Source organism: Sylvia atricapilla, chromosome 3, assembly GCF_009819655.1.
Source record: "Sylvia atricapilla isolate bSylAtr1 chromosome 3, bSylAtr1.pri, whole genome shotgun sequence".
In the NCBI taxonomy this organism is placed as follows: domain Eukaryota; kingdom Metazoa; phylum Chordata; class Aves; order Passeriformes; family Sylviidae; genus Sylvia; species Sylvia atricapilla.
In genome coordinates this window covers 96,214,588-96,237,606 of record NC_089142.1, presented here as the reverse complement: position 1 = coordinate 96,237,606, position 23,019 = coordinate 96,214,588, and the positions used below count along the sequence as shown (strand labels likewise).

General features: G+C 46.8%; 1 protein-coding gene across 1 annotated transcript; it reads right to left on the bottom strand.

The window, feature by feature from the left end:
- Positions 1 to 63: 63 nt before the first annotated feature.
- Positions 64 to 23,019, bottom strand: CAPN2 (calpain 2). The gene is made up of 20 exons (XM_066316260.1): positions 22,783 to 23,019; positions 21,930 to 21,999; positions 15,857 to 15,975; positions 15,347 to 15,480; positions 14,336 to 14,504; positions 12,468 to 12,551; positions 10,944 to 11,029; positions 10,236 to 10,310; positions 9,852 to 10,012; positions 9,388 to 9,569; positions 7,045 to 7,256; positions 6,256 to 6,292; positions 5,558 to 5,623; positions 4,994 to 5,051; positions 3,960 to 4,024; positions 2,766 to 2,834; positions 2,347 to 2,425; positions 2,019 to 2,135; positions 1,538 to 1,596; positions 64 to 925 (listed from the first exon to the last, which is right to left on the bottom strand). The coding sequence occupies exons 1-20, from the start codon at positions 23,017 to 23,019 to the stop codon at positions 902 to 904; spliced, it is 2,103 nt and encodes a 700-aa protein (XP_066172357.1). The 3' UTR covers positions 64 to 901.

The following is a 23,019-nucleotide window of genomic DNA, read 5'->3' as shown; positions in this document are numbered from 1 at the left end:
TCAGCTGTTTGAGGATTAATCTTTTAAAGTATTAGCTTTTCTAACACTTCATGAACTGCCACACATCCACAGTCAGGTCCTGCATGCAGGTTCTCCCCTTTAAAAGACAGCAAGTTCTGCTCCTGAAAGCAGAAGCTCTGCATGTGCACTGTGATGATCTAGCTCTAAGGGGAAAAAAAAGAAAGTGCTTATTTTCAGCAGAAATAACAGTCTGGCAAACTTCATTTCCACTATATTTTTTTTTTTATTATTTAAAAACTTTCTTGTATTTCAGAGGAAGATAAATAAGATCTAAATAAGAACTCAAGATTCCACCTGAAAGCATGGGCTTTCTCTTGGAAGAATCTTGTTGCCAACAGCCTCCTGCTCCAGGCACATCAGTGCTCACTGTCAAAGATATACTTGCTACTCAAATTCTTTAAAGAATATTTAACTAGAATATTGCTGGGGCTTGACACAAAGCATACAAGGAACCCCTATCTCTGAGTACAGGTGTTTAGATATGCATGACTCTTTCCTAATTTTAGATACGCAGGATCTTGTTCAAACAGCACTTTTTAAAGCCACACTGTCAAGCTATAATGAGCTTTACTTCCTGAAGTCCTGTAAAATGCCTTAAATACAAAGATAGTAGCAAAGCAGGGTTTTCAAAACTTACACTGAGGATTGTTACTAAATTAAAGGCCTTGTCCAGAGGTTATGTGATAGTAGGCACAGACTGTCAGACTCATAAAAATGAGGCTGCAGGTTCTTCTGTGGAAATAGAATGCTTTTCTTCTTGCAATTGCGTGCAAAATCTGCTTGCTACGTGTAAGTTAAGGCACATTTATATATTTGGATAGAGCGAGATTATCTTCACCTGATCATGCTCCTGTTGAGATCTCAAGCTGATGCCAGTGGCTCAAATGACAGTAAAGCACAGCCACTGTAACAAGAGAGAGATGAAAACAAGGTTAAATTCAGTAAAAAGACCTGTAGCAAAAAAGCATAATCACATTTCTAGCATATAGTCAGTCTGTTGTTACCGAAGTAATTTTAGGATCTTTCCTCAGCAATTTAAATTTATATATCTCATTTAAATCAGAGTTTTGGGATTCTTAGGTTCAGAAATAAGTTATGTTCAGGTAATAAGCAAGGCAAATACGTGTAGGAGGGTACTTTTCTCCAAACTTAGTCCTTTCTACAGAGCACACATGGGACAGAAGGAAGCAGACATGTGCAAGACCATCAGTCTCGCCTACACAACTGCACCTGCATTTTGCTCTGTTGACAGAAAAAGCAGGGAAGAAGCCAAATTTACTGTCAGCAAAGGGGTAAAGAGCTTCTGGTGCAAGTAAGCTTGTCTGTTAGAGAATATCCTGTGATGTAGGTACATTTTTAAAAGGTAACCTTTCTAAGGCTGCTTATAAATACACAAGGTAGATAAATCCAGCACAAATGTGAGTACTTATAGCCATCCTCAGTCAGAATGGAGCAGGACAGACTCTACATTCCCCCCAAAAGTGAAAACAAATGTTTTAGAGCTAAATGAACTTACATTAACAAGGTTCAATTCTATTGTCCCACTTTTCTCAGTATCCAGTTTTCTAAACATTTCTGTGGTGGGAGAGAGATGACAGACAAGAGTCAATACAGGAACTAATTTGAAAGTCTTCCCTTTCCTTGTGCTTCAGGATCAATAAGGAATTTAGTCCCAGAATCTAAAGTTTGACAATGGCCTACACTCCAAATCAGAAAGAGCCAGTCTAAAGACATTGTGTAGGAGCAAGACTGAACATTTTTAATTATTGTCCAGTATTTTTTAATCAACATCAAGTTGTTTGCAGGGAAGACTGGCTGTGGTTCAGCAGCCTGGCCTAAAAGCCTGATTCTTGGATCTAGGAGAAGCCAAATTAATATCTCCGGTTTGAATTTATCTGAATTCCTTATCCTGGGCTTCTGGACAGTTGTGCCTGGACAGTTACCCTGCTGAAATCCCAAGGCAGCAGAGCCTGTGTGGTGGCTGAGTGTGTACTCACTGAACAAGGTCTCGAGCCGAATCAAACACCGCACGAAGTTGTCAAAGTCAATGATGAGATCCTCATCAGCAAAGCGAGCCACGATGACCTGGTGTAACTGGCAGTTCAGTTTGAACCCTGAAAATGCAATGCCAAGGATTTAAAGGATTCTGTTTCCAAAAAGTAAACACAGGTACAAAATGAAATGCCGCATCTTGTGTGGTGGCGGGAGGGGAAGGCTCTGGAGTGCCCAAAATTCAGACAGTTAAGGTGAGACTATGTGGCTCTGAGCATCTCTCAACCCTGATTAAAACTGATGGATCCTACAGAGACAGATCAATATAAATACCTGCTGTTTCCAGTGCCCTCCTCATCTCATACGAGTTCATGGTACCTGATCGATCCACATCAATTTCTCTGTAAATTTTCTGCAAAACACAAAAGCCAAAGCGAAACCTTGACAATAATTCAGAGCCTGGTTTGGCTTCTGGCAGAAACGAAATATTTTGAAACACAGCCTGCCGTGTTACTTAAACCACTTTGCAACATTGGTCTGGAGGACTCGGTACTTCTATCCATTTCTTCTAAAAGGGGCTTTAAAAAGTAAGTATTTTTCATGCAGTAGCCAAAGCAGATAAAGACAAAACCTGGGGGACTGCAGACACACAGTCTCTGCTCTGGGAAAGGTGACTGTGCACACTGTATGACACAAATCAGTCTACAGCTACTTCTACGTGTGATTGTTCTCCCAAAGGGGTTGTGTCTTACCTGGTATTTCTGAATCTTTGTCCAGAGGGTGTGGAACTCCTTCAGTCCCAGTTTGCCACTCCCATCATTCTTCTCTGAGTTAAGGAAGTTTCTTCAGAGGGAGGAAAAAGCGCCCTCTACTGGGTTTATTTGCATGGGTAGTTGTGACTTTAAAAAATTTGCAAACAAAAATGGGATTCAAGTCCTCTCTGAAGGACTCTTGCTCTCTCCAGGATTTATCCTGTTGAATCCACAACTGTTGTCCAAGATTTCTTTCTAAATCATTAAGATCCTTAATTTAAATCATGACCAGTTCACAGGCTCTTTCTGCACCCCCGCTCCAGGTCTCTGTCTTTCCACTACAAGTATAAACGAGCCAGGATGATGCCATTTTTTTCTGCATAGTGGGTTCAACACCTGCAGTTACTGGAGCACAAGTCCTGGATTATAAACAGGAAAAGCCACAGCCAAGCCTGCTATTTGGAGACCTTCAGCTCCTGAGCAAACAGCTAACAAAAGAGTTTGGTCATGGCACTGCTCCCAAAACCTGCAATGGAGTCCCTATGGGCTGCTGTATTTTACACCAAATTATAGAAGAGTATCACCCTGTGTTGGTAATTTTTCCTTTTTCTAACTCTGCAATTCAACTCCCACTGCACAGAGAAGCTGAACACAGCTATTCTTAGACCTGATCCTTCATCCTACACTTTTGTGTGTATTTTTAGGAGTAAAAGCTCCTAAAATCCTGCATACTCTCTGCTTCTTGTATGGCAAGTCAAAACAAAATACTGCATTTGTTCCACTCATTTTCCATTTGCTAAGTCCCCATGGCTTTGTGACGCTCTTAGCAACTCCAGCCAGATAAGAGAGGGGTGAAACAACCCTACAGCCAAGGCCATCCTCACCATGCTGAGAGCCAGGTGCCTTTTCCCAGCACAAACATCACTTTGCCCCCAGCTAAACCGGAACACCCAGCAGCTGGGAAGGCTTCCAGACAGACTTTGTTTGATAATGGATTTTCCCATTGCCTGGGATAACACACATGTGAACAACAATAAGAAGGGAGTGGCTTTTGCAGGGGAATTGGGGTTAAGCCAAGCTTCTCCACCTCAGGAGCCATCAGTACACCAGGATGGACCCACCAGGGAGCAAAGGCAGCTTGCCTGCTTCAGCACAGGAAGGGGAATATCACCTAGGACGAGCTTTAAAGGATACATCCAACAGGTCAACCATTATTTTGCACGTCTCAATACTAAAGCCATCAGATTTAATATCTTGGCCTGTAAAGAAAGAGCAAAAGACAGGATTACCACTGCATGCTGTACCACAGCCCCTTCCTAAATAGCTCATGAGCTCTCCAACCAGCCTTTATTTGCTTCCAATGAGCTGACAAAGAGGCTTTGGGCACAAGTGAGCTGGGATGTGTCCCCAGGTAAACAGCCTGAGCAGTCTGGTTTGTAGGTGTGCTACAGGAGCGGGAGACAGAGACAAAAGCTTTCCTGCTCTTACTGTCTGCCTGTAAAGTGCACTTCTGTGGACAGTGGACTTCCAGCTTACTGAGCTCAGCAGGAGGTGGCTTCATGAAAGGCTGAACGTGAAGCCAAGCTTGGTAGCCAGCAACACCCCCTTGCTGATTTCTGGCTGCTGCACATAGACACACACCACAGTCCTGACCGTCTGATGAGATTTCACTTTGGAAATTAAAGACACACTTACTTCTCCAAACACATGTTTCTTAAGCACTGTTTAGTGGGAAGGAAAATAATGGCAGAGCCAAGCTAGGAATCTCTTCACAGAAAAAGAAGTCCAGAGTTTCAAAGTTTCTCCTCCTCCTTAGGAACACCCCAGATCATTGGCTGGGCTAGTGCTTAAATCACTTCTGGGTGGTTCAATACTAAAACATCAGCAACACCTCACTTGATTATTATCAAGGATTATTCAAATCCGTCCTCCTTCCTGGCAGCCAATTCCCAGTGGCAGATGCTGGGATAAAAGACACCCATCTGTACCTTGCCAAAGCACACATCCTGTGAAACACCTTCTGGGCTGGCACAGCCCCAGCGTTTCTGCAGCCCCCTGAAGCAGCAGAGGGAGCACACGGTCGTGGCCATATGGAGAACCAAGCAGCAGGTCTGGGGCAGAGCCCAGGCTCTGACCCTGCCCAGGTCAGTGGTGCCCTCTGTGCTCCCAGGGCCAGGAGGGGACCTGCTGGTGGCCATGTGAAGCTGCTGATGGAGGAAGGCACTCACGTTTGGCCAGGATTTTATTCAATATGCTGCGCAGTTCGAAGGCGGAGATCTCTGCATCCTGTGGAAAGGAGGAAAACATGTTTTCCACTGTGAGCTGCACACACCATCTGCAGCCTCTGATTCCTTTGGGCAAGTTGGCCAATTTCAACCCCCCCCCTTCGAGTTCAGTTCCCTTGAATAGAAGCAAGTGGGAAGCTCTGCCCACCTCCCACTCCCAGGAGCACCACAAGTTCCCAGAGATCAGCACACCCAGCAGCAAGGGGTGCCCGAGGCAAGAGCAGCCTGGGGAGAACACCCAGCCATATGCTCTGCCCAAACACAGAATTCGGGCCCTGCAGAGATAAAAGTCAAGCCCACAGTTCAAAAGGAGCAGGAATTGTTCACCAGGAGCGCTCACAAATGCGCTGTGGAGGCAGGTAGGTGACTGCACAGGTTCTGGGATGCACAGTTGTGCTCACACTTGAGAGCTGACTCTGCACATGAACTCAACTCTGTCCTGGGGGAGGCACCTCTCTTACCCACTCACCGACGATGCCAGTCAGATATTACCAGAAAAACACTCACATTTCCTGCTAGCTGCCCAAAAAGCTTTTTAAAGCTGGGTTCGATGTCATCTTCACTGATCTCAGTCTAAAAGACAGAAACAGAGAATGTCAAAAGGGAGAGAGTTTCTGCCTGAGAAAGACTTAATGCATTTCCTTGCCCTTAATAAAAAATTCAAATGGTAAGGTTGAAGGTACAGAGTGGCTTTAACTGTGATTTTATTCAGTTTTATTTTCAGGGTCACCTCAAAATACTGGCATTGTAAATGCTGGAAAAAAACACTCACTACACGTGGGGTGGCTGCTTTAGTAGGCAAAGCATCCCCAGCTCCAGGAAGACTAAACATATGGTGAGCCACTAGTTACTGCTGGAAACAGCATTACATGCAGAAACAGCCCTGCTGCTGAAAGCTGCACTCCTGGGTTCCTGGAGAGCAAAGGGAATTACCTGTGGCTCCAGTTAACTCTTCAGAGAGTACCTCTGTCTAGGAAGTTCAAATTCTAGATAAAGGACAACACTTCTTTCCATTACATTCCTGATGATATTTCCATTTGCTTGACACCCAGCTATGGATATTGAAAGATCTTTTCCCATTTTCCCCAAGTAGGACAATGTTTCTTGATAATGCCTTTAGAAAACATTGCACTGCACAGGGAACAGGTACTCCAACCCCCTCTTACAACAAAATTATCTCAATTAAAAAATTTAATTTGATGTACCTCATCAAAATTGCCTTCAATTTCATCATCTATCACCCTAGAAAGAGAAAGAGATCAATATTAAAATCAAAACAACATGTTTATGATGCTTTTCCTTCAAGCTTCAGTTAAAGAGAGAGTCTTTAAAATATGGAAATAACAATGAGCATTCAAAAATTACTGGATTATTCAGCTATGGATAATACACAGTGAAAGCTGTATTTTGCCAGCTGTGGCAACAAGTTTGAAAAGCCACCACAAATTGTACAATGTCCTGCAGTGCCACAGACAGGATTTTGGGGCTCACATAACCCTTTGGGTCACTGCATACTTAGTGCAGGACCAAGCTCTTCGGTACAAATCAAACTCTGTCTAGTCATTTCTTCTTTAAAACATCAAAAAAGTGAGATCCTGAAGTAATTCTGATGTGTCTCATGCTGTCCCACAGGTGCTGAGGGAGCACCAGACCTACAGATAGTGCCCAAGCACTCCTAAGGACTCATCAAAAGCTGAATGTGTCCTCACACAGCAAACATCCCGAGTTTCTCACTGCTGCAGGAATATGCAGCAAAATATTACAGGATAGAGGAAGGGTTTTGCTTGCTTTGAATCAGGGCAACTCAATACAAAGTCCCCACACCCCTTCCTCAGGCTTTAGCCCAGCTGCTCTTCAAGATGTGACACGTCTAAGCCTTTTAATTTTAATTAAATAGTAATAGGGATAACAAAACCCATACAAATAACAACAACAAGAACAATGATCTCCCCCATGTGCCCACTGCTGTAACACGGTCACCAAAAGCCACTTACGTGGAGTTTGCATTTTTTTCAGAGAAGACTCTCAGGCAGAAGTCCCCATTCTTGTTGGGTTCAAAGGTGGAGGGCACGATGATGTATTCTCCTGCAGGGAGCTTGAACCGGTTCAGCACCTCCCGCAGGTTGATGAAGGTGTTGGATTTTTCCCGGGCTTTGTTGGTCAGGAAGAAGTTTTTGCTCAGATGAATATTTGTCTGGCCAGAAAACTTAGGAAAAGCAAAGAAAGAAAAAAAAGGAAAAAACAACAAAAAATACTGTAGTCTGCATGTGTTCACGTTTACAAATTAAAAATATCATAGATATGTCTGTTAGCTATGCCTGAGAAAAAGAAAATAAAAGAAAAAAGATGTCAGTTTGACAGAACTGGAAAAGAATAGAAAGGGGGTGGGACTCCTGACATGTGGCTGCAAATGTATTTTGCAGATCATTGCAATAAATCATTCAGGTCATGCTTTTGTTTTGCAGATGATGATGGGTGGCTGAAAACATTGGGCAAAGGCATTGCTTCCACCAATCATTTTTCTTTAAACTGAGATGGCACAGGAGCCATGTCCCACTGGTCCCCAGAGCTGGTGTCACCTGTAGCTCAGCTCTGCCTCTGAGGTCAGGCTGCTTTAGAGCAGAGCCCACTCCATAGGGCTCCAAGAATAAAAGAAAACAAAATAATAAAATAAAATCATATTTGGAGTGTCACATCCAGTGAAAGGCATCCCTGCACATGGCAAGGGGTTGGAACTGGGTGATCTTTAAGGTCCCTTCCAACCCAAACCATTCTATAATTCTGTGATATTCCAGAGTAAACTATTTTTGCAGTCTTACAGGTAGGCTATTTCAGTTCTAGAACCCAACTTCAGAAATGTGCATCTTTCAGAAACCTCCTTCCTGTCCTCCCAGATTTTTAGGACAAAGAAAGAATTTCAAAAACCTGTCAGACCTGCTGCATAGAAGGAGATAAAATTACACCTTTTTGGGGGAAAAGAGTCACAGGACTGAAGCCAGAATAATTTTTCTTATGCAAATGAGGTTTTTTTGATGACTAGGTCAGTGATGGAGCACTGCTAAAGCACTAGAAAGGTACATAAGAAATCTAATTAACCAGTAGCACATTAATTTTCCTGATGAAACCACACTTGACATAAAAGCCACTGGTTTGGGCACAGCCTCAGGAGCCACAGGGTGCCCTGGCTGCTTTGCACAGACCCTCACAGGGACACCAAACCCAGTAATGGGGTTTTGCTCAGCTTCAGCAGCTCAGAGGCATTGCTGCATTGCCACCCCTCTGTGACCCCAGGGTGTACTATTAGCTGCCTGCAGGTAGAAATAGAGAGAAACCAAAAGAGGTGGTGCTTAAGGAAATGAATATAAATACCTCCTTGGAATATTATTCGTGAGTCAAACATGAACTCTGTGCAAACCTGGAAAAAGCAGCTGTGCTGTGGGGAGCAAGTGCAGGGCTGGGCTGAGAGAAGAGCCACAGAAGAGCCGCTTTGGGGAGTTTCTGCAGCACTGAACACTCTTATCCCAGTCCAGGACACGGAAAATGCAACGTGGGCTCAAGGCCCCTTCCAGAATAAAAGGCCTCTAACTGCAGACTCTGCAGTCATGTTGTCCTGCAATGAAGTAGGATCCTCTGAACCTCAGACTCTGTGCAGTCATGTTGTCCTGCAATGAACTAGGATCCTCTGAACCTCTTCTTCCCACCAGCCACTGAGCCCCAACTCTGCACCTCGACCACCAACCATGCCACATACCTCTGGGGGCACCTGCAAGGAGAAAAGGAGAGGGTTATTTGCTTGTTGGATGGCATTTCCATCTTCTTTTCACCATTACTTTTCACCATTACATCAGCATTAGAAAAAAACCCAAACAAAACAATCAAAAGAAAAAAGACTTGGCTGGAGGGGAAGGTGGGTGTTGAGCCCACATCACCCAAGGTGAAGTGCTGGTTCAGCTCCCAGCTCTGTCCCTGAGGCAGGTGAGGCTCACCTGGAGCAGCATGGGCACAGCCACAGCCAGCCTGGTTGTGGCTTCCTGCTGGATCTCCTCCCTGCAGCCCACCATGATTTTCATTGTATAGCCATTTGTATTGCTCAATTCCTCTACTATTTCTCCCCATCCCCTCTTTGGCAGTCCTGCCCCTCTGACCTCTCTATCATCAGAAGAGGAGAGAGGGGCTAAGCAAGACAATAATGCAGCTTTCTCTCTCTTTACAGCTTCCTTGCTGCAGCTGCTGTCCGACTCAAAACCATCTGGGTTTGGATGGAAAGCCCAGCATGGGAACTGCACTATCCCATTTACAGGGGCAATGTTTGCCCTTTCCCTGCCACATTCCTGTACAGCCTTCCTTGCCTCATAGATGGCAAAGCCGATGGTGTGCATGTCCTCTCCCATCTTCCTCTGCTTCCGACGGTGCTTCTGGATCAGCCCAATGAGGAAAGTGCAGCCCCCCTCAGGGTCATCGGGGTCCTCATCTTCCTCCTCCAGCTTGATCAAATACTGCGGGTTCGTCCAGAAAGTGTCTGGAATGTGGATTTAAGCAAACTACTCAGAGGCTTCTTTGACAGCAACTGTGAAGATGTTTAAACATGTCAGCTGGGACAGACGTGCCCCTGACTGCCAAAATCAGCAGTGAGAAGAGAAAACCAATGCACTGCCCTGTTCACCCCCACCCCAGCCTTTACCACCACATTTCCCAGACACCTGCACTTTTTGGAGATTAGTGCTAGATATCCTATCCCAAACCATCTCCTGAAAGAGAAAGTACAAGTGGAGAAGTAAAAGGTTTCTCCAGTTTTTCTTACTTGGGTAATTCCTGCAGCCCCCGGCAGTGGCTCCTCGCCTCCAGTTTCCATCCAGCTTCAGCAGACTCCACTTTTTGTACCTGTCGCTTGCCAGGGTGTCTGGAGTCAGGTTGCAGATTTCCAGGCGGGAGTAATGTCTCAGGAAGTCGTTGAACGCCATCCTGTGGGAGGCAATGCCACTGGCACCGTCTGCTCCGGAGGGACAGGTTTTCCACACCACCACCTAGTCCGTGCTCCCTCCCTGTCACTGTGGTTTAGCGCTAGGGTTTGGGGGGAATTTCCACACTCACGTCGGAGAGCAAACTGGGGGAGGTTACTTTGCATGGATAAAAGCAAAGCAGTTGACGTTCCCTTCTGCTGGAATGGGATCCCAGTGACACTCACCAAAATTCCCCATCTTCGTGTCTCCTGGTCAGTCGCTCCCGCACCTCAGGGTCAACACCACTCCAGTTTGGGCAGCTGGAAGAGAATCCCACATCAGCTACAGCCTATGGGAAAGGTGGAACCCTATTGTGGCTGTTCTGGCACAAGATCTAACTTTTAGCAGTTCCAGAATTCTCAAACCACTGCAGAATTAAAAATAGATCCACCTGGTACATCAAATACCTCAGTTCTCCAATATCCAAGGTAAGGATAAGAAATAGAATGCTATTTTTAGAAAGTGCTAATGCCTGGACTGAGACAGAGTCAGAATAAAAACTGCCCAGCCACAGAAATTAGTAAACTTCAGCTTTCATGGCTAACAGCAGAAATGGATTTTTAAAGCCCTTTCAGAACGTGAGTTTTCAGAAGCTCTCCACTGAATCCAAGCTGTTAAATAAGCAGAAACTACAGGGAGCTTTCTAGGATTCACCAACCAAACCACTGCATCTTACACAAAGGCTGGAATTTGCATGAAAGGGCCAATACTGTGATGGCTACGAGGGAGATGACAGTGAGAGGATGCTTCTCTCTGAAACAGTTTCCTGTGAACACTACATCCAGACAGGACTCACAGAGGAATTCCAGGTAGGGAACAGACAGAAAAGCACAGAAACACGACTGCACCCCTGCAGTAAAGGGCTACTGGCGACAAGTAAGCCATAGACTCACTTGTCATTCCATTTCCCAGTCCACTCCACCTCTCCCCAGGGATTTCGGATTCTGATCAGCTTCTGCACTGTCCCTCGGAAGTTCACCTGATGGGATCAGAAGTGCATGGGGAGTTATCAAGGGCTCAGCACCACACTCCCTCCTCATCTTCTACAGTAATTAAAAACATGGCAGAGCAATTATCTCGGTGCCAGGCATGACAACCTGCACACATCTGGTCCAAAAGACGTAAGTCCAACTGATTCTGAGTGAGCTTCACACAGCCAGGCTTGTCCAGAGAAGTTTTACAGCATGCACAAACCAAAGCCCATAAAAACCAAAACGTCTGATTTGTGCTGCTAAAAAATCACCTTTGACAAGACTACAAGCAAAGGGAATATAAAACTGCTATACAAAAGCCAAAAAGCAGGTACAGAGATATTTCTCAAAGTCATCACTTAGGTATAAACTGTCTCTTCACATTCAAATGCCTTTTTACCCCCCTGCTGATATGTTAGAGGAGCCTGTTACAACAGACAGGACACTCAGACTGGCCACAACCCCTCTGACCACACCAATGCCCTGCAGAGCAGCAGCCTCAGCCCCTCCTCATGTCATCTGCTGGTGTCTGCACACACACAGAGGCCAGGCCAAGCACAGCTGGGAGAGCCTCAGTGGGAACACCCACCACTTCTGGGGAGCACACAGCACTCACTTGAGGCAGGAGCACCTCTGGAGCCTCAAGCCAAAAAAGCTGCAGGGCAGCAGCAGAGTCCAGAGATGACACCCCAGTTAAACTTTCCTTAGAGAGTCTGCATAGATTCCAAAGGAATAGCCTGGCTAAATCATGCCTACTTGTGAATTAAGGTGAACAAACTCCCTCTCCCCTGCTTCTGCTGTGAGAAGACGACCAAACACCCACCCACAAACCAGTACAGCATGTCAGCAGCTCTCTACACCTCACCCTCAACTTTTAAAAATTATTTCAGAAACAATTATCAGTGAACTAACCAAAAATCCACTGCACACATGGAATGATGCCATGATCTGCCTTCTTTGTTTTGTCTTGCCTTCACCAGTCACCTGCTCTTGGGGGGGCCCCTTGTGTTTGACCACCTTGCCCAGCTGGAAGGTGCTGCTCAGCAGGCACTTCAGGGACATTAATACATGGGAGTTTTTGCTCAGGACACTTCTTGCTGTGCTTCTAAGGTAAGAAGTGTGACCTGCTGTACAGAACTGTGCTGGTCACCAGCAGAGGGTAGCATGTCCTCTGCACAGAGCTGCCCACCACCCTGCTCAGTGGGAAATAGCCATGCTTATGGAATAATAGGAGTGGGGTTTTTTGGTCAAACACCCAGGAAGGCAAATCTGTGTTTATCCAAAACATACCAACTAATTAAGGATTAACTAATTAAGGATTCCTTCAGAAAGAAGAGACTCAAAACCCAATTTGGCAAAACGGGTGACACTTAAAAACTTGCAGTGTTGGAGGTGGGTTTGTGGTTGCCACACACAAAACCTGCTGCACCTTGGGGTGCCACCTACCTCCTCTGCCCCGGTGACCGAGTATGCGTGTCCCTTCACCAGCTTCTGGGAAGTGACCGCTTCTGTTTCTGCAGCGCTGGTGATCTGGAGGAGCAAAGGACATCAGTGACTGCAGCTTCCCATGGGCAGGGCATCCAACAGAGCAAAGCTTCCCCCTCCAGCAGAGCTGTCGTGTCGCTGGGAGGCTGCAGGAGTGGTTTAGCTGCTGCACAAAAGCAACAAGTGTGACAGAGCAGGGAGAGGGGACAGCAGCACATGTGGGGACCATGTTTGTGACATGGGGTGCACACCAGAAGCCTGGCACTGCAGCACAGCTCCCTCCTGGCTCCAAAACACTCGGCGGGGTGCAGCCTACACAAATTTCAGGTCACCCCCTTCAGCTCCAAAGCAGGGTGGGAGGCTCCCCTCCCTTTCCCCAGCCCTGCCACCCTAGGATCTGCCCTGCAGGGCAGCAAGGGAAGACGCTGAGCTTTGGATGCCATTTGTACCCAAAGGCACATCCCCCTCTCAATTTTTCACAGCCACTGCTTGGGCAATCTGGCCCTTAAACACTGCAAAGTCACTTCTTGCCAGACAGTGAATGTTTAACCACCTAAGAAACATGTGGCTGTCATTGTCTTCTCACCATTTCAGAAGCGAGTGACCTCTAAACAAGCGTATTTGAAGCTTAAACAAACTGAGAGGACTGGATAGAGGAGGCAGGATTCCTGCTGTCAATTCGTAACCTATTACTAACCCACAGCACACTCTTCATTTAATGCTTAATCTCTGTGTCCCTATTTTTTTTAACAGAAGAGAAGGAAAGATTTTACAAGTTTTTTTTTTTTTTTTCAAAGGACAAACTCAGCAACAGTTAATTTACACTATAGAAAGTGCCAGCACTTATCAACAACAAAATATATTTACTGTCCCCTCAGCCACCCAAGGGATTTGTATCAATCTGGGGCAAAAATCCAGATGTCAGATTCTTATCTAAATTCAAACGAGTAAAACAGGCCTGGAAAATACCATGAAGTCAAATTGACATTAACCAAGCACTTTTCCTGCTGTGAAGCTTCTCTCTCCTGGGACTCTGATTTGACTTGAAAAATGGGAGGAAACATTTATGTTTATACTATGAATGGAGTTTTTGTAAACGAATTATCTTCCCTTTAGACATAACTAAGATGCAATCTCATTTGGGAGGAGGGTGATTACCACAACAACAATATTTAGACTCATTTCAGCAAGGCTAAAAGCAATGCTGAATCCTTAAAGGCAGGGCCAAAGCTCCTCTTTTCCTTCCCATGTGGGTCCAGCTTCTGACAATGAGTCTTCCCAGAAAACCTTTTAAAGGTCTGGCAACAGTCCGAGCCTCTCTGCTTCAAGAACAGAGCCCAGATTTTTGGGAACATTTTATGTACAACTTGTGCAACAAAAGGCTGCAGCAAGGATGGGCATTGTCACCTCTGGGAACCTGACTGCAGGAGCCATTAGCAGCAGCTCTCTGTCCAAGCCCTCTCAGCCTGTGCCATCCTGCTGCCAAGATAAGTCTTTCTCAGGAACACAGATGTCCATCAGGACCCCTAACAAGTTCCTGTGCAATTCATTACCACGAACCTACTGAACAGCAGAAGGTCTCGTGGAAGAAGCACAAGGGAGGGAATGAGCTTTTTATATGAACTAATGAAGTTTAGTTTCAGCCTAACCCCCATGAAGAGCATATGCCTGGGTCACATTTGTGGGTCAAATCCTTCAGGCACAAGGTAGAGCAGGGAACCACAGGCAGAGGGGACTGGCATCCTGTGTGCAGTCCCTGCAGGTGCAGCACAGCTCCATCCTCAGCCTGTGTGCACAGCAAGAGCTCAGAAATGAACCTGCTAACTCACATCAATGGAGCAGCCAAGGAGAGAGCCTTTCTGGAGTGCCTTCTGAATGATTTTGAAGAGGTTGGGGGGTGGCTTCTGCAGCTCATACCACTCTGCAATGCCACCGGTGAAGTCCTCGAAGCCTTCGGTAGTGGTGCCACCAGAGAGGGACTCATATGATCCGTTCAGCCTGCACAAAACAGGGGACAGACACAGCCATCAGGCTCCCTGTTTTCTTTTTCTCACACACAAACAACCATCAGGCTCCCTGTTCTCCTCTCCCTTTAGGAGAGGCACTCAATGTGCCAGCTGTCACAGCGTTTCTGCTTTCAGGGTTTTACAACAGCTACAAATGTGCCCCTCCATTCAGCTTTGCTTCTTAGACCTCTGTACTTGGAAAGCCCAGCATAAAATATTACACAATCATGCCTACACCTTGCAGGTTCAGTCATATCAATGGCAAGAATCATGAACACTGCCTGAAGAAAAAATATTGTATAAAAAAAAATTAAGACCCAACAATTTGCCTCTCTAGTTCCACAGTCTTTAAATCCCTTTAACACTTATGATTTTCAGCAGATCTAAATTTCTTAAGTCAATTCAAAATAGCAGAGGACAGAATTCCTCTCTGGCCAACCCCAAAATGGAGATTCAGATATGAGCACTGAGCACAGACCTCGGCACATGGACTGATGTGCTTTGCACACTGAAGCATTGCAGCTGCCAAGCCTTCAGAGGTGCAGAGAGCACATGAAATGGAGCTTCCCCGGCCCTGGTGACAGAAGGCTGCTCCAGGAACAGCCTCACCACAAGACACAAGAGCTACTTTTCTTGACTAGCAATACATCCAACGCTTTTGGCTCCTTGTCTTGGGCATCTGTCAACAACGTTGTACCAAAGGAGCCATTGTGAGATACCCCAGAAGCTGCAGAGGCTAATAAGCAGATTGACACTTAAAATGCACGGTATCCATGCAGCTGGGGATGCCATGGGGAAACAGGGAAGTCAGGGGGGAGGCCTGCCCCAACTCACTTGGCGTAGGCCTTCTCCAGCAGCGCGCTCCAGAACTCGCTGCCCTCCGCCGAGTGCACAAAGAGCAGCTCCCCGTTCTTGGTGGGCAGCCTGTCGTCCACCACCACGTCCACCCACTCCCCATACTGCCAGAACTGAGGGGAAGAGAGCACAAACATCCATCACCACCTCATGCTGTGCACTCCCATCACCAGGATGCTTATCTTTGAACGTCGATTTTCCTGGGGAAGAGCAATCCCTGTCCCAGCCAACTTCACCCACCCTGTTCAGGGATGCACATACTCAACTGGCTCTGCTCAGGGAGGAAGGACCACAAAGGCAGCCCCTGCTCCCAGATCTTTGATTAATGGCCTTGTTCCTTCCACCACCCTTTTTAGATGTCTCCTTTTTTCTGTCTGGCTCTTTGACATCCCACAAAGCCATGCCAAGAAACATCACACATGGATACATAGCCAGCCACACTGGCTCCTGCCCAATAGCACTGAGGGGAAAAGGCTGTTTTCCACATACCTGGAAGTGGAAAATTCCTGCATATTCATCCTGGAAGCTCTGGTCTTTGGGAACAACACGGGCCAGAATTTCTTCATTCAGGGTGAGAGAAGCAATGGCTGCTAAGAGCCAACAGTCCCCTGTAAAAAGAAAAGGAAAACAAAACCCAAAACAGACAGCATTCATTATTCAAACTTTAGTTTTTGCACTGCATCAGAATTGTGCATTATAACCAATAATTCCCTCAGCTGGGATAGGATGATCCCTCCCATCACTTCTCTGAGCCAGATCAAATAAATATGAACGCAAATACCCTCCAGATCCAGGCAAGTGCTTCCTCAAGACCAAAGTAATAAAAAAAAGTCAAAGCAGGCTTTTCTTGACCTACCCTCACAGTTATCACCCATTCTGGCAGTGTTTGAAAGACAACTGAATATTCATTTGAGTGGCTGCATGATAGGAAGCAGCACAGAGAAAAGGCAAAGAGCCTGTGGGCACACACAGGTACTTAGAGATGCAATTTCTGCTCAAAGGGACAGCGTTTCCTCAGGCATAGGCTGCATTCTTTTCCCTTCTCCACGTTTAATAAACACATTGCCTTGCTATCCAGAGACCTGTGGGCAAGCTCCCTTTAAGGTCTCTTGCCAGCCTCCCTGCACACAGGAGCTCCTTTCACCTTACACATCTCTGGAGGCTCCTGCTCCAGGCCTCTCTGTTTATCCCTGTCTGGTCTGCAGCACAGCCAGGAAGGGCTTGAAGGGAGGCTCTGTTTCCCAGTCCCACACACCTCCTCACCCCACCTGGGATGGAGCCAACACACACCAGGCATGCACACCGTGGGCTGCCTGCCCAGCGTTCCACCACACCATCTCCTGCCATGCAGAGGGAGGAAGAGACCTCAGCTCCGTAAACATCACACCTCTGCTTTCTGTCATTCTTTTCAGAGCCCAATTTACTTTCCCAGAGCAGTTACCCTTCTGCTCAGCCGTGGGCCTCCTGCAGCCCATGAGCTGGTCAGAGATTCACAGCCCCAGCTCATCCCCTGGCTGCCACAGCCTGACACAAAACTCCTTGTTACCATTACCAGATCCGCTGTCCCCTTGCTTTGTGAATGGAGGGAGGTCGGTATTGCACGGGAGATCCCACAGGAGAGTCGTGCAGGATTGCAGGTTCCATGTGGGAACCCGCCACAGCTGCCAGCAAGCCAGAGGCCCCCTCTCTCCCATGGGAAAAGGCTCAAAAGCTTATGGGTGAGAAGCTGGGATCCAAATGGGAGAAAGCCTCAGGGTGAATTAAGTCTAAAGCAGCCCTCGAGGTCCACCCTCAGGCCCAAATCCCTCCCTGCTCAGGCAGCACCAGCAGGAACACGGACAACCCGCAGTTCCCTCCAGGATGCCCTCCCTCAGCTGACCCCCAGCAGCAGCTCACTGAAATACACCTGTCCCACACATCTTTGCACATCTCAGGAAAGGTGGAAGAAGCAAAATTGCAGAATAATTTCAAAACCTAAGGTGCTTATACTGCTTCCCAACTTGAAGGGGAAGAACGGAACATAAAACTTTCCCTTAATTCCTCTGGCTTTGCCTCTGGCTGCTTGTCCTGCAATGGAAAAATCAGCAAGTCAGACAAGTTTTTAAACAGGAAAGCCACCTTGCTATTCTCCTGTGACAGACCATGAAACAATGACGGAATTCCCCTCCCTACTCTGTCACAGCACACCTATCTTGCCCTGCAAAGGGGTGATCTCTCTCACAGCCTCCTTCAAGGAGCTGAGACTTCCTTCCCTGGGAGCTGCATCCACTAGGTACTGCAAAGGTGTTTGCTGGGGAAGACAGGGCCAGGAGGAAAGAGTCTGGCTCAGAGGGCAGCTGTTGCCATATTCTTCCCAAGAAATATTAGTATTTCTATTCCAGACCCAGGGCAAGGGCTGGGCAGGCAGGGAGCAGCACAGGAAGAACAAATGAACCACCCTAATGGACACAGCAGCTTAGGAAGGCTTGCTCAAGAAGATGATTAGGCCTCCAGATTATGAACATACAATTTAATGCTGAAAATCATCTTTGAGTCATGTTTCCCCTGGAGGTAAGAAGCATGGAGAAATTCAAGGAGAAACTCCCCCCCAGAGGGCCTCCACACCCACAAGCAGAAATTATAAAGAATTTCCTTTACTTTCCAGCTGTCCCAGCAAGGCAGACTGAAATGACAGCCTGTTGTAAAATCTCTCAGTTGAATTTTATACTGGTTTCTAACAAGAATTTGGAGTCAAACACAAATCTTAACTCAGACAAGTCTGGGCAAAGTCTTGAGGTTTAAAGGCAGCTGCAGCATTATATGGAAGACAGCCTTTGGTTTCCACACTTAAAAGTGCTCAGCAGCCAGGATATCATCTCTGCCACCAGCCATCACTAAGAGCAAACTTGATAATTCAGACCCTGGATGAGAACAGATCTTGTGATTATACCTGGAATTTTAGCCTGCATTAAGCAAGCCAGAGCAAGGTCTTTACCAAATAGTCTGAACTTCCAGAACTGGTGCTTCTGCAAGGTTCTTGACAGTGATTTTCCTTTGATAGGGAAGGAAAGTCCAAGGAGAGGCTGACAGACATGTTGCTTAGAGTCTGAAAGGAGTGTTAGCAAGGCTACATTGTTCATAAATAATTTTTGTAAATGAACAGTAGGTAGCACAAGGTTATAGAAAAAGGAATATTATCAGGCTGTGAGTTTATCTGTAATACATTAACAAGAAGTGCTATTTTTTGTCCTGTCATGCTTACTTTTTCCTTTTTCAATGTTTTTTACTTGTTATTTCCATATACACATCTCTGCATTTACCTAATCTCCAGCTGTTGACAAGAATGTTAGGAAAAAAAAAAGTAATTGCAAGGCAAGCATAAATAGCCTTAAGGGCTTAAAATTAGCCCTATTCTGGAAAGAAAAGACAAATAAAACACACCCATCATATGCCTGAAGGGCTGTAAGCAAAAGGCAGCTCCACTGGTCACTGCACAGCTTATGTAAAAGTATGGGGTAAAAGGAAAACTGTACATTCTGCCAATCACAGACTCATCGTAATTTTAAATCAGTCTTGGATTAACAGCTACTACGAATGTATTTATATTAATACCACGGCACTCCAGAAAGTTTTCTTGTTACAAACACGAGGCTGTGGCAACCCACTGGGGCAGCAGAGTGGCTGTCAGCACGAGAAAACCATGGGTCTGATTTTCAAGATTCAATCTATTCAATTTGTTATTTTTTCACACATTTGTTAGGTAAGGAGGGGACACCTGCAAAAAGCAGCTGGGAGATCCTGTGCTGTTTACACCCCAGTGTTGTGATACCATGGCGACATCCACTCCAAAAAAAGGTGGTTAAGAGTGAACCAGGCTTCCCTGGCTTCGGATCCTCCCCTCAGCTGTAATGAGTCACCACATCCCATGTGCTGCCATTTGGAGCCAAATACCATCACTGACTTCGCAGATCTGATACTGCATAACCAACTCCAAATACTCGCCTTCAAAAGTTTCTCCTATGGAAAAAAGCCACAAAACAATAACAAAATCCAACCACAACAAACCAAAAACCTCACAAGGCCAGAAAAAAGGATAATCCAAAACCCAAGGGGCAGAACTTTGGTGTCTGGAGAACCTTTCCTGCACTGATTATCAGCTATGCCTTATATGCATCACAGTTTCTTCTAGTCCAGGTCAAAAGCAATGAAACAAATCTATGCACCTGGCCAAAGAGTCCTGAGCTAAAAGAAACTCTGCTCATTGGCTGAGCTCTTTGGTTACACATTCCTTGCTAAGAAGCTGCCACGCAGACGTGATGGTCCATGTGCTCTGGATGCTTCATCTGTCCCTGGAGTACTCCCAGATGTTCTGAAGGGCTGTGATCAAGCCTTTTGGGAGATAAATGAGACTACAAAAGGTTCCTATAGAAAAGAAGCAGAATAATAAAAAGCACAGGTTTCCAAAAGCACCTGACATCTTCCAGTGCAATCTTCTCTACAACATCCTAAAATGTGATGGGATGTGAACATTGAAAGTAAATGTTTAAGTAAATGGAAGCTTAAGCAAATTTATGAATACAAGTGCTGGTGTCAGACAAGGTGGTGTAAAAAAGGAAAAAAAAAAAAAAAGAAAAAGAAAGAAAAAAAAAAAAAAAAAAAAAAAAAAAAAAAAAAAAAAAAGCATTTGTTCAGTGCATCTGCCAGTCCCAGTGTGTGAAAGAGCAGAGATTCCATCCAGCTTTTAGGAACTCAGTGGCTATACAGAGATAAGATCAAAAGCATCTAATCTTTAATCAACAACTGTCACACAATACCAAAATCCTGCCCAGATTAATGAGAAGGTGGCCAGGAGAGTCATTGCAGTATGTAGCAACGGTGAAAAAGGAGACACAAACAAGAACACTGACAACCTCTGATTCAAATACAGTCAAGAGGTACAAAAATACCAGCTGTGAGTCACTTCATATCCTCTGGTGATACCATATAACCCCATGAGAACATCTGACTGGTCCAAAGACCACTGGGGCAGCAAATGCTTTCATCAATTTAAAACAGAGTTTGCTATTAGCAACAGCAATTTCACAACTTGAAAACAAAGCTTCAAATCTTTCATTCCCATGATCTTGCTGCCACAGCATCTGCAGAGAAAAGCTGGAAAAGCAGAAGGCAACTAAGTGACTCCAGAAATCAGCATCTCTTACAGAAATGCCAGATATTGGAAGAGCACTAGAGTAAACTTTCACTTCAATTTGAAGAACTTCTTACCATAAAGTTTCACAATAAAAAGAGATAACAGATGTCTGGCACATGTGTTTAAGCACTGGGACATGTTCATGCCAAAACAGTCACGGTGGGAGATATGGCATTGGGTGGAGAGAGCACAGGAAGGAAGCTGGTGACATGGCAACAACCCAAGGCACAGCAGAGCCTAACCCACACCAACAATGATACTGGGGCGTGAGGAGAACCAGGTTCATAATCTAAGTATTTTTACTGTCATGGATTTTTTATACAAATTGCCTCTGGTTGTCAAAGCACTAACCTAAAAAAAACAACTTCCAAATTAAAATATAAACATAAAATATAAGCTTCTCTGCCTGTTACGTATTTGGACATGAACCCACAAATAGCAGCAGTGGGATTGGAAATTAAGAAGTTGCAGAGTGGTGAATATTTGAAAGCAAACAAACAGAACTTGGTTCCTTTGCCAACTGCAGCAGCACAGCTCGTATTAGTCATGTTTCATACACAAGAGCTTTTCCTCAGCCACCCTATCTGTCTAATCTAAAACCGTCTCGCTACTGCTATGGCATAGGAGCCTACTGCTTTCACTTCATTTCTTCTCCTTGTATCTCTGCAGACATCTTCCACCTAAAACCCCTTCTGCCAGACAAGGCAGGAGAGAGGTTTCCAGATGGGAACAGCAGTGCACCCACAGCTAGGCTAAGCCATTTGTTCCCCACTGTTCCCTGGCACTTCCCTGCAGCTCCCAGAGCTCCCCTGGAAAGCCCCACCGAGGGGCTGCCATTGCACAAACTGAGCAGAAGCCATGGTAAAAGCAGAGGGCTCACAGGCTGGCCCATCCCTCCTGAAACACCCCAGTTTTGTCCTCTTTGAGAGCTGGTGACCAGCAGGAAATCCCCCATGCAACTTCTTTACTGTCTACAGCATCTCCTCAGGTTTCAGGAGGTTCCTCCTGCTCAGCAGAACTCTCTCCCACTGGGGAAAGAGAAGTCCTGCTATGCACACAACTGCTCTTCCAAGCAGACTGTTAAAGGCAGAAATGAGTCAGGCTGCTCTCATGGATGTGAACGTGAAAGGAACTGGCTGTGACTAGAAAAGCCATCAGGAAACCAGCGTGTGCCACCCCTGTTTGGTGCACACAGAAAGGCTGTGCTCAGTGGCCACACACATGGTCCCCACCTGCAAATGCCAAGGAAAGGCGAGAAAGGTCTGATTTGATATGAATGGAGGTGGTAGGATGCCAGAGGAGGTATTTACAGAGTGAATTACAGCCATGTATAAACCACGGTGTCCTGGGGCAGCTCCTGCACGGAAAGCTCAGCTCTCTGCCCCACCTTACCTAAGGCGCCCTGGCAGATGTCCGTGCGAGTGGCTCCGCCCGCGATGAACTGGGGGCTGGAACACAGCTCCTGGGGACAGAACAAGCCTGGCATTACACACGGCCCCAGGTAAGGCACGGAACAAGGCCCCACCTGCAGCAAATTAACCAAATAAACCATTGACCACAGCAGATGAGCACCACAGAGATGGAGCAAGGCAGGAACAGGTGCGGGCACCAGACACACCAAGCACAGTGAGAACGGAGCTGGTGACCAAAGCTCGTGTGCAGCCATCTCACTTCACAGGACGTGCCAGGAGGTGTGCTGCATTGTCACACGCGTGCACACACCGCTCTGCCATTACCTCCCCACCACCGAGTACACCAAGGTCTTTCAGAAGTGCCTGGAGGCACCGCGGAGTCCACCTGACCCCATGGCTCCCTTGGCTGGCAGGGCTGCTTCGGGAATAAACAGCACGGTGGTCAGCTCCTGGCTCTGCTGAGGGAAAGAGTTACGGGAAGAGAGAGCCCCAAGCGCTACCCAAAGCGATTTATCCAAACGGAGAGCCCTAGATGGGGAGGAAAACGACTTTTCTGACCGGTTTATTATCTAGGCAGAGCAAGCCAGGCTGCCAGCCTGTCCCCAGGGCAAAGGGAGCCCCCGGTGCCCTGAGCACGGGCAGCGGCACGGAACGGGCTCCGCGCTCCCGCACTGTGGGGAGGGCTCGGCGGCCGCGCCCCAGCCCGCCGCCCCCGCGCGATTCATTCCGCCCAAATTTACGGGCCGGGGGAAGGAGAAAAGCCGGGAGACACTGTGGAATGATGCTATTGCGGATCGGTGCTACCGGGGATCCCCCCTCCTCCGCCGCCCTACCGTGGGTCTGCGCCAGACGACGCCCTGTGTCTTGTGCGAGCGGGGCCCCAGCTCCCGGTATCCGAGGGCGGCGGGGCCGGCGGGGAAGGAGGGGTCCTGGAAGAGCCGCCCCTCCTGCAGGCACTCCCGCCGCAGGGCCCCGAAGCGCTGCCCCAGGTAGGGCACGGCCCGGTCGTGCCGCCCCGCGCCCGCCGCCGCCGCCCGCTCCTTGGCCAGCGCCTCCGCCATCCCCGCCAT